Below are 12181 nucleotides of genomic sequence, written 5' to 3'. Positions count from 1 at the left end.
TTTCAAGTGTTTTTGAAAGATTAGCTCACTTTAGGCTGTTTTGATTATTTTTGTTGAGAGTAAAAGTATGTAGACTGCTTGTTTTCCACAAAAGTAAAACACATATTTAAAAAGAAACATATATATGCAAAATTATTTACATACTTCTCAAGGAAAATGTCTCAAGAACCATAACATAAAATACCCCTCTTGGAGATTAGAATTATCCAGTTCAGTGTTTCCTCAAAGGGCCACTAACCATCTTGATAGAAGTTAACGAATCAAGTGTGAAAGAGCTACTTCTTTGTTAAATAATTTATTACAGGATCATTGATTTCTTTAACATCACTACATGTGGTTATTTAGAATATGTCTGCCTAGCAAAACACAGATGACAAATGTCGAGAGAGTTTTGGATTTTAGGAAGTTTGAGTAATAGACAAGCCATTGCTATTATGTGTTTTCAAATTTAAAATGTGAGAAAAGAAAAAAGTGCTGCTCCAAAATGTCATTTGTTTGTAAGTTGAACTAGGGAATATTTTCAGTTGGGGAAAATAATCTGTGGTGGTGGTGTCTGTTTTGAGTATAGAGTATTTGTATTCTATACCTAGCCTACTTCACTCAGACTTCTCATATTCTGATCAAGTATTGTATCACATTATACAAAATTAAGGTGAACAAAAATGTAAAGATACTCCTGAACAGTAGAGAAGTACCTCCAAAAAGGTTAATGGTCTTTAATGACAGAAAAGGTAGCTTATTTAAATGAGACTACCATGATTTTTTAGAGGTATTTTTACCAGTATAGGAGCAGTGTGAACATACGGGATTGTGTATTTTAACTCTTTCTTCAAGAAATTGAAGCTCTTCACTCAGACCCTATACAAGTAAAAAGAAGAGTAGGGTAAGATGGGATTTAATAATATCATTTAAATAGCTAATAAAAATGAAATGTGTTTATTTGTTATGGAGGATATAACAGAAAACTGTTTGAGATAAATGTCTGAGTATTTGTACCACAGTTGGTATCCTTAGAGTCTATACTAGAATTTTCTAACATGAGCAATGTTATGAGTTATTGAAGAATTTCCTTATCAGTGTTATTTAAATTATACCTCACTTCTCATCCTGTTGTGTTGTGTAATCTGCCCATAGAAGTGCAATAGATAATTTTTAAAGATGTTCCCGGTGGTCTGCCCTGCCGAACTCCCAAGTCAGTATCTCCTTTTTAGCTCAAAATTATTCTCTATGGAAGATTCTTATTATTGTCTTAATCTCAGTTAACATACTATAGACATGAATTTTGTAAGTGTGGACTGTTAATTACTCATCAAATAACCTAATTGGTTATTTGATATATGTTCATCATTTGAATTCAATAGATAAAGGCAAAATAATATTCCCTACTCAAAAATACTGTATCCACTCTAAGTTACATTTTATAATAATTAGTTAATTTATAATTTACATTTATAATACTTATTAGAATAAATGGTATTGACAGTAATATGTTCTGAAATATATGGTTCATTAATTATTACTGTGGTCACATTGTTTAAACCAAGAATAACTTTACTGGATTTGTAAAATTTGGCCAAGATAGTCCAACAAGTACTTTTACATTGATTTCCTAAGCTGAATTTAGCACAGAATATCCTAGAGCTGAACTGATTATATAGTGCCAGTGTAAGGTATCACTTGAATAAAAAACATTTGCTCTGAGAACTCACTTAAGAACTTCTGGTCTGATGGGATATTTTCACCTTTCCAAATTAAGCTTTGAAAAATGTAGTAACACAAAAATGACTCTTGGTCTTAGGAGTCTTACCAGTGCAATCTGTCAGATGCCTAGGGACAACAGAAGAGTTATAGGAATTTACATCATTTTGTGAGAGGGAGTGTGTGTGTGTGTGTGTGTGTGTGTGTGTGTGTGTGTGTGTTGAAAGTGGGAGGTATATGTAAGTTATTTTCCTCTAAATCTAAGTAAGTTTTCCAAGTTGTGACAAGCCATTTTAAATTTATATCCAGACTGACTGCAGCTATGCCTTTTCAGTCCAGTGGTCTGACATCTCAAAAGGCAGCAACGGTCATCATCAAAGTTAAGCATACAGGCACATATATATTACATTGAACTATGGCCTTTGGACCTACAATGTCATAAACAACTGTATTATATAACTGACTTATCAAGAGAATCTATCATTATTCCATAATTTTCTAAATTAAAACTCCTTATTTATGTTATTTGTCCTATAAACTTATTTCACTAGTTCCCTAATTTACTATTGATTATAGATGTTCTAGTACTCTGAATAATGTATGAGTGCAACTGGATTCTATGATGTTTTGTGAATTGGCCTCTCTCTTCCCACTTCATTGGACCTCATCTGCCCTTTCAATTCTCATTTATTTATTCTGGAAGCTATGGATTGGATAATGATAGACTTTGTAATGAAAGCACAAGCTACTATTTTTGCAGCTGTTGAAAATGAGAATTAGCTAGAAAATATAGAATTACGACAGGAGATGCTGCTGCGTATTTTGGGGTGGCAGTAAGATCTGCTGTGTTATCTTAGCTTCATCAAAGGGAATGGTTCAGAATGGGACAAGTAGAAGTACTTAACACTTACGAAAAAGTGAAATGAGATTCTTAGAGTTAAAATATCGATAGAGTGGTAGGTGATAAAAAGCTGAGAAGTATTGAAATATGACTAAACTTGTGTGAACCTGGAAACAAGGAGAAAAGACTTTAAAAGATCAGCTGGGGCTCAATAAATGTGAAGGCAGAATAATATTGTGTACTTTTACTATCGTTAGCCTAGTTCTTTCTCTAAAGTAAATTCAGGGACATCACACTTCAATTAATTTTGGTAGGGTTTTGTTTGTTTGCTTGCTTGCTTTTGATTTTTGGTTTTTGCAAAACAAAGATTTAAAATGGTTTTGTAGTATAGAGGACATGCTCTTAAGCTTTTCTTGCATTCTTGATCCAAGGGAGCACTCACAAATCTACCAGTTGAATTATTCAGGAAAGTGTAGTTATAAATAAACTTACCCAAGAATATACTAAACTATTTTTTTGCTAAATTCAAATTATGTACTTCTTATATAGGAATGGAATAAGTTATTAAAAATATCAAGCTAAACAACAGCAATAGAAACCATTGTGGGGGGGGAAGCCTACTCTCATCACTGCACAGTCTTTTAACCCTTCTCGATTTTTTTTTTTTTTAAACACTTCTGGCTATTCATACTGAAGGACAGAGCATTAATACTTTGACAATTACTTTTGACCTGAAACACACATGGTTTTTTTGGCTGATACTATGTAAAATTGATTGGAGAGGTTAACTGGACTCATTATAGTTCTGGGGTTTGGGGAAAGCTGGATTTCCTTCTTGTCAAAAAACAAAAACAACTTTCCAAATATTTAAAAATTCTGTCTCATTATGTCTTTTCCAAGTCTGATTATTTTCTTTTGAGAAAATAACTTTGTCACCTTGGTTCTGCAATAGAAGAAGAGATACTCCTTGAGAAAGCTTGGTATTTCTCTTATCATTCAAGTATAAATTTGAATGCCAGGAGACTACAGTTTTTTTAAAGATATAATTGATATATGGCATTATATAAGTTTAAGGTATACAGCATAATGATTTGACTTACATATATTGTAAAATGATTACCACACTAAGTTTAGTTAACATTTAGCATCTAAAATAGATACAAGAAAGAAAGAAAGAAAGAAAAACAAAGAAAGAAAAAGACATGTTTAAAAAAATTTTTTTTTCTTCTGATGAGGACTCTTGGGATCAACTTTCTTAACAACTTTCACATATACCATCCAACAGTGTTAACTGTAGTCATCATGTTGTATATTACATCCCTAGGACTTATTTACCTTATAACTGGAAGTTTGTACCTTTTGACCACCTTCCTTCAATTCCCCCTTCTCCTATCCTGGTACTGCCTCTGGTAACCAGAAATCTGATCTCTTTTTCTGTGAGTTTGTTGTTTGTCTGGCTGGTAGATTCCACATATAAATGAAAGCATACAGTGTTTGTCTTTCTCTGTGTGACTTATTTCACTTAGCATAATGCCCTCAAGGTCCGAGCACATTATCAAGGAGACTATAGTTTTAATCCTCAAGCGGTTGATGTGAATCTTTGAACGCGTTTCTTAAAATCTTTTTCTTCCATGTCATCAACTCTTAACTGGAAGTGCTACCACCCCTAGCTGAGTCACATCTTCATACTAAAAAAGTCAGGGCGCCTGGGTGTCTCAGTCCGTTACGTGTCTGCCTTCCGTTCAGGTCATGATCTCAGGATCCTGGGATGGAGTCCCACATCAGGCTCTCTGGTCAACGGGGAGTCTCCTTCTCCCTCTCTCTCTCTGTGCTCTCCCTCCCTCTCTTTCTTTCTTTAAAATAAATAAATAAAATCTTTTTTAAAAATACTAAAATAATGTCTTTACAACGTTGTGCTATTTCTAGCTTCTGTAAGTCAGCTGAGGATGGCAGAACAGTTATTCAATTGCTTTTAATGTGGTTAGACTGAATTCTTTCATATAAGCAAATATTCTATACAACCATGTATAGTTTTTTTAACTCTAAAACTTTTACTTAAGCCATTTTTAATGAAAATCTTTCTAAATGCACATCCCTTAATTTAGAAAAATAGTAAATATTTTACTTCTTCTTTAAATCCAGAGTCATTTTAGGAATGACCTTGCCGTATTTTATAACCCAGTGATATCCTCACAAACTTTTTTTAAAAAGCAATCCTATTTTCACTTACACTATGTGATCCCAATGCTGGAGTTTTCTGTTTTAAATATTTGTTAGTCATTTATTGTCAGGTCATAGCAACTTCACAGGGCTAAGATTAATAGTATTTCTTCCCCCAATTAACATTTTATGCTTTGAAACGAAGAGTAGTTTTTATAGAGCAAAGTACAAAGACGGTGTGAATAATTTTTTTTTTTTAATTTTGAGAGCTTCTAGTGATTAAAGAGCTGAGTAGTTGACTTGTTGAACAGGAGGCTTCTGGATAAGTGAGTTTTACAGCAATTCTTAAATAGAAATTTGGTAATTTCCAGGTTTTAATTTGAAAAAAAATATTAAAGGTTAAACCAGTCAACTCTAAAATTTTCTATGGGCTTGATTTTAAAAGCCAAAATAATGTAAATTACTCTCCTGAATGTTAATACATTAAACTAGTGAAATAAAAATGAAATCACTAAGAAGCAAGCTGTTAATTGCATAGGAAATGCCAAAAAGCTGAGTTGATAGGCACCTTTTTCTATAAAACTATCAAGAGCATGAAAATGATCCTAATTTGTATATTTGCCTAAGATAATAACTATTCCTAAGAGTTATTTTTGTTAATGGCAGCATGGAAAAAGACAATAAAACCATGGGGCACCCAGTTTTGTGAAATTGGTATAATAATTAATTACAAGCTTGGCTCAGTAATTAAGTAGTCAGTCACCTTGCCAGAGCAAGTTCAAAGGCACTTAGGTGGTTCATTTAGTTTATGATTTCAAAATATTGAATTAGGCACTGTGGGCTGGAAAGGAACATAGATTAGTGAGTTAAACAGATATCTCAGCCAAATAAAGCTCCAGCTCTGGCACTGCTTCTGACTTCGCTGGATGACTTGAGCAAGTCACTTAACCTCCCTGTCCTTCAAGTCTCTGGCAGCCAAGTGCCCAATACCTCTGAGAAATGTAGAAAGAAGAAGTTAAATTAAATAGAACTATACCTATTGGCAAAAAGTAGATGAGCAGAGCACCTGGGTGGCTCAGTCAGTTTAAGCGTTTGACTCTTGGTTTCAGCTCGGGTCATGATCTCAGAGTCGTGAGATGGAGCCCCGCACAGGGCTCCACACTCAGCGGTGTCTGCTTGGGTTTCTCTCTCTGCCTCTCCCTGCCCCCACCCAACCCCTGGTGTCTCTCTCCCTGTCTCTCAAATAAATAAATCTTTTTTTTTTTAAGTGAGCAGAATTGCTAATAAGCCTATATATATATAAAAGCTGTAATTTTATTGTGCAACTTTTGATCATGAGTAAGTAATCTTTAGGCACAGTTCTCTGAAAGATTTCAGTGTGTGATATTCTGCTAACATTTTAGTAAAGATCAATTTGCATCTATAAATTCAGTTCATTTCCTAATGTGAGTTTCATAGTAGGCCAGATAACCTCCTGAATATCAAGGTTTATTATCAAGTAGTTTAATTTCAGCACATTGGTTAATCCAAAATCTAGAACTACTGAAAAGCTCAAGCTTGATTAACTAGGATCTTTCACTGCACTCAATTCTCTTGAAAAGAAATTACAAGTTTAAACATTGACTAAATATGTCTAGTTTATCTACCTAAGCCTATATAGATTACTCTGGCATTTAAAGTCCTGTGGCCTCTGCCGATTATGAGATATGCAAGATCCGTGAGTGCCTTTTCAGTTAGCTCCGTCACATTCAGACTGCTATCAGAAACGATCATCATCACCCATATACGTGGCACTTATCTAATGTTTCAAAATGCACATAATATTTTAGATACCTTATCTGTGTATTTATTCACATGTGCATGCATTTATAGACATTTACTCAGTGCTAGGCTTTGAAGCTAGAAAACGGTCAAGTCCTAGGCGGATATATGAACATCCTGTGATGATGCTTTAGGAGGACTGCAATACAACCAAAAAGCTGCAAATGAAGCCTAGAAAAGGCTATAAGGAAGTGATAACTTTGGAGCAGAATATTGAAGATTTCCAGACAGAAGAGGGAGAGTTTCCAGACAGAAGAAATAGTGTGAGAAAAGGCATAGCATTATCAAAGAGCCAGGACCAGTTGAGGAAGAGTGAGGCCCTTGGTGGAGTTGTAGAATAGGTTATGTGGGACTCCTGGGGGAAAAGAAGTGTCAAGAGTCAAAGCTAGCAAAATAAAGTAGGAAGACCTTTCAAGAACAAAGAAGCTTGGGCTCCGCTTCTAGACGGTGGAGGAGAGGGGCACGGTTAGCTCTATTCTGTAGAGATGATTTTGCAGCAGTGAGGTGGGGGTGGTGGGTGTGTGTGGGATCTGACCTTGGAGCAGGAGGGGTTAGGAACATCTAAAAGCCAGAATCATTGTAGTGGCCATTAGCCTAAAAAGGAAGAAATGGATCTGAGAAAGATTTGGATGAGTAAAGAGGAATGGGTGATCAGCTATATGAAGAATTGAAAGAAAAGTGTCAAGGCTTTTGGTTGGACAACTGAGTAGATTATGTTATCATTATCCAAGATGAGTGTTACAAGAGAAGCAGCAGATTTTGCAAGGGAGATACTTGAGGTCCATCTTGGGCACCCTACTAGGTCTGAAATGCAAGGATAACCAGAGGTGTTAACGATGCAGTTAGAAATATGAACTTGGAGCCTAGAAAGTTTTAAGATTAGTGATAAAGATTTGGCAGTCTTCATTATATGGTCAAAGCCAGAAGAATGAATGAGATTGCCAAGGACAAGCAAAAAGATGAAGAGGCTGAGGATATACCCTAGGAAACATCATTGTAGCTGGTGATGAAAAATTGTATGACTTGTGGAGGACAGAATATGAGGAAAACACTGGTAAAATTGTGGTTGCATTAGCCAAAGTGAGGAAGTCAAGAAGAGAAAAAAATTTGTTTAGTTTTAGAAAAATTGAAGAGCATTTTCTTTCATCATCAGTAAGCAGTAAGACATGCTTCTTTATATCTGAATTGTTTTCATTTATCAGTTGTATATTTTTAAAGGCTCTCTAACCTTTAAACATTAAAAAATGTGTATGTTGGAAAGGCCACTGGATTGGGAGTCAGAAAGCGCTCAAGTTTGCTCTGGACCACTGTTCATTTCACGTATTTGCTAAACATGTATGGTGCTAGTTGTTGGGTTGCAGCGGGGGGGTATCCACCCCTGTGAGCTTACAAATAGAGAAAATGTCATCAAATACACACAAATAAGTATATGTGTACTAAGTGTTTTTAAACAGCAGTTGTAGGGTATGTATGAATTTAAAACATAGAGACCTCTCCTAAAATGAGGGTAAGAGAAGGATTTTTCGAAGAAATAATAGTTGAGATCTGATAAAAGAAGTGGAAGCAAAGATGGGGGATAGTTTTCCAAGAAGAGAGGATAATATATATGAAGGGCTGACGATAGAAGGAAGCACGGCCATTTTGAATTTCTGAGAGTAGGTTATATGGGTGGAATGGAGAGGATAAAGTGAAAGAACATTTGAATGAGTTTGGTGAGATGGGCAGAGTCTAGACTATTGAAGATTTCATAGTCTCCAGACACTTATTCCGTCCAAGAAATGATGGATGCTTATTACCAGAGTGGTGGTGAAGAAGGAAAGAAGTAAACTAATACGTAAGACATTTTAAAAAGCAAAATCAACAGAACTTGAAAAATTAGGGTGCGTGGGATGAGGAGGTCAAAGACCATTCTCAGGTTTCTTTCTGGTTGTGCGAGGTTTGTGCAACTGGATGATGATGTTGCCATTTACCAAGAGGGAGATTCCTGGAAAAGCAAATCAATTTGTGGGGATAGAAGTTAATAAGCTCATTTTAGGGAATGTTGAGTTAAAGATGCATTTGAGATATACAAATGAAGATTCCAAAATAGGCATTGACACATAGACCTGAAGGAAAGGACTAGAAAGAAGGAAGCAACAATGTGGGAGGCATTGGAACGTAAGTGGCAATATAAAACACTGGTGTGGACAAGATCGGAGGGATGCAGTGTATGTTGAGAAGAGGGCCTCAAACTGAACCTTTAAAAGGAATTGAAAGATTTAAAGTCCAGGTGGAGAAAGATAACACAGCAAATGAGAGTGAGATCCTGTGACCACATAATTAGTAAGAAAAGCAGGAAAGAAGTGAGTTTTTCAGGATGAAGGGAAGGAGTAGTCAGCAAACACTGTGCCTTTGGGCAGTGCCGATAATCTGTGTGCTTACCTGTTAAACAGGTAATGTTTGCATATCTCAGCATTGTTGATCACATCTGATCCTTGTTGATCTGATCAGATAAGATCTGCTAATATTTGAAAAATGCTGAAATCTCTCATTTCATTATGCAATTCTCAGTTCCCAGGGTTTCTTGTTTGGTTGGTTGGTTTTTAACACTGGGACCTTTCACACTCTTACTCTTCTAGATTTCTTTAGAACAATGAAAGAACCAAAAAGATAGGAATTTGAACATGAAAATGTTCCTAGTTCTTCTGCATAGTTGCATGAGCAATTATACTCAGGATCTGGAGTATCTCTCCCACTTACTTTTCTCTCCTGCATTTCCCCTAGGAACCTGGAAATCCCCAGAAACTATTTTGGGTCCTGAGGGTCTAGGCTTGAGCACCTCCATTCTGTAAATAAAACTACTGGGTAATCAGTTCTCTGTGATTAAAGTGCTGGCTAAGGCTGGAAAAACTTCTGGTATTCAGAGGATGCTGTATTGGTAACACTCTTCCTTGATCTTAAGTGTTAATTAGTGACACATCACACGCTGTCCCCACTTTGACTTCTGGAGTGGCCATTGCTTAATCTTTTGAAAGAGGTCAGGTCAGATGATAGGGGCCCCTTCCTACAGATCTTAGTCATCCAGTCACCTAGTACAGTGATTGTCCTTTACTGAAAAGTAAAGCTAACTGCTGAAAAGTATAGCTAACTAGCACCAAAACCTCACTCTTCCTGTGGGTCACTGTGGCAATAGTCTCAACCACAACAGACTGCTATGTACAAATGATTCATTTCCAGACTTCTGCTTTCCCTTAAAGAGTCAGCTGTCATGTGCTGCCTATGACTCATTCAAGCTCCTTTGCTCCAGGGAAATAAGCACTCTTAAGATTCTGGAGTTCCAGGCTCCTCCAAAGCCAAGATAGTCATGTTGTTCTTACGATGGTGCAGCACAGAAGCATTCTCACTAATTCCCACGTGCTCTGCTGCCTGCTAAAGGACCATTGTTTCTGAGCCTAAGAACTAAGAGAGAAGGGAATTTGTGTTGCTTTGATTACGTAGGACAAAAATTAAGCGAGTTGTAGCATGTAAACCATTAAAGAGCTAATAAGTATTTCCACAGTGATTCAGAGGGTGAGAGATGGCCATGTATATACACCCGATATTTTAATTCCATATTTTGCTTATCAGGGAATGCAGAGACCTTTGGAAAATTCAGAAAATGACCTTGAACTTTTCATACTCTATACACTGTCTTAGCCTAATGAAGCTTTACAAACGGCACTGATCTTATGTTCATTTGTATCCCTGCTTGTTTTTAAGAATTGGCATTGTTTTCTAAACTGTAGTTTTTTACTTAGCAAACTAAGAAATTTATTAGTTTTAAATAAGGATTTAATATTGAGGAAGAAGTTTTGGTAGTCACACTTTCATTTCCTGAGCATGGTCTTACCAGTGTCCTTTATAATCCAGAATCGGGTCAGCTGTCATGCATTTTTGCCAAATGTTCATATTGTTGAGGCCACAGACAGATGAATCACTTATTGCCGAACTAAATTAAGCTAAAATGTGCCATTGGCGGCATCTCTATTACAGAACTCTTCCCTGCTACTACTCGTGTCAGTATGTTTGGATGCTTGGATAGGTTATATTCATAAATCAAATGAACAAGGGCAAAAAAGTGTTTTAAAATGTGTAGGAGCTAAGAAACCTTATGTTCTTTTTTTTTCTAACACAAAGTTAATTATATAACTAAATATGGAATCTAACCTACGTAGTGATTTTTTGATATTATCAACCTTGACATTATAGCAACCACTTTATGGACAAATCGTATTTTATAGGGTAGTCTCATATAGTATAAATGAAGTCAAGTTAGGTTTACAGGATATTTTAAATAAGGAATATCATAACTGGATAACGTGAACATTTAATTTTGTGGTTACAAACCTATTTAGTGAAGATCAGTTCCATGCATACTGGTAGCCTTTAATCAATAACAGCCCAGCTTTCCCTATGATGAATAGCAACTTCACTAGGATAGAATGGATATAACTTTTTATGATGCTCCCAGTTTATTTCCAGTGATTTAAGGAAATACCATAATGTTCTTAAAGCAAAACTCAGGGAAATTTAATTTTTAAAAATCTCATGCATTAATTTCATTAGTAACAATAGTATTCTGAAGTCAAAAGATTATCATTAATAGCAACTGATCAAACTGACAAACTTATGGAGCATCTATTTTATTAAAGACATTGGAATAAAACTTAAAGGATACAAAAAAAATAATAGCATCCCCAACACACACACAGGAAGCTTTTAAAAGAAAGGCAGTTACACAGTGAACAAAGTTTAATAACAATTTAAAACCAGTAATGATTTAACTAAAGAAGGTATCATGGTATATAGCGTATGCTTAGTTACCAAATGAATGATGCACTGTAGGCATTCAAAAAAGACAAAGAACACTTGCAGATGTAATCAGAAAGGAATGTACTGAATAGGTGGGATTTGAGCCAAGCCAACTATTAATAATTTTACCAATTGTGAGCTAGAAATAGAAACAAAGCATGTTTCATGTTAGAGTTGACCACTCTGCAGGGCGGCTTCCATCTAATTTATCTGCCTATGTCCACATATTGATTCGTATGTTGGTTTTCCAATTTACAGTTTACAGAAGGCCATTTGTCTAAATATGATGGCAATTACAGTGTTGGCATCCCCTTTTATAGAGTTGATTGGGCTGAACAGTGAAAGATAATTATATAAAGTGTCTCAATGTAAAAGATCATCTGTACTCTGTAGACGTTTGTTAATGTTCAAGAGAAAAACATTTCCAAACTCAAATTGATAAAGGTAATGAGAACTTATTAAAAAAATATAGTTTTGAACTTCCAGGTGACTAAGGGTCCTGTTAAAATGCAGATTCTGAATCTGTAGGTCTAGAGTAGGACCTGAGAATCTTGTGTCTATGCTGGTCTCTGCACTATAAGCAGCAGGATTATAGAGAGAATAACACCATGGTGAGGGGAGGGGGTGTGTGTCTTCAATAGTAATACCCCATTTAAGAAAAGCAATATTGTTAGAGTTTTTGAGAATAAAGGACAAAGCCGTGAAGAATACTCTTATCTTTGCCTTTAGCACGAAAGCAAGAAATTATCAAAGTCACTGAACAGCTGATTGAAGCCATCAACAATGGAGACTTTGAAGCTTACACGTGAGTAGACGCACATTTATTTTGCT

General features: G+C 35.6%; 1 protein-coding gene across 13 annotated transcripts in view; it reads left to right on the top strand.

Annotated features, from left to right (window-relative positions):
- CAMK2D (calcium/calmodulin dependent protein kinase II delta) overlaps positions 1 to 12181 on the top strand; it is a 311448-nt gene that overhangs the window by 288925 nt on the left and 10342 nt on the right. For all 13 annotated transcript variants that reach the window (XM_045799095.2, XM_045799098.2, XM_087866404.1 and 10 more), the window contains one exon: positions 12080 to 12155. In XM_045799095.2, coding sequence (XP_045655051.1) covers positions 12080 to 12155 — 76 coding nt within the window. The remainder of the gene's footprint in view (positions 1 to 12079; positions 12156 to 12181) is intronic.

The sequence above is a fragment of the Ursus americanus genome, chromosome 13 (assembly GCF_024610735.1).
Source record: "Ursus americanus isolate L20-20 chromosome 13, mUrsAme1.1.p, whole genome shotgun sequence".
Lineage (NCBI taxonomy): Eukaryota > Metazoa > Chordata > Mammalia > Carnivora > Ursidae > Ursus > Ursus americanus.
The sequence above is the reverse complement of the archived record's forward strand: the minus strand, read 5'-3'. Positions and strand labels throughout refer to the sequence as shown.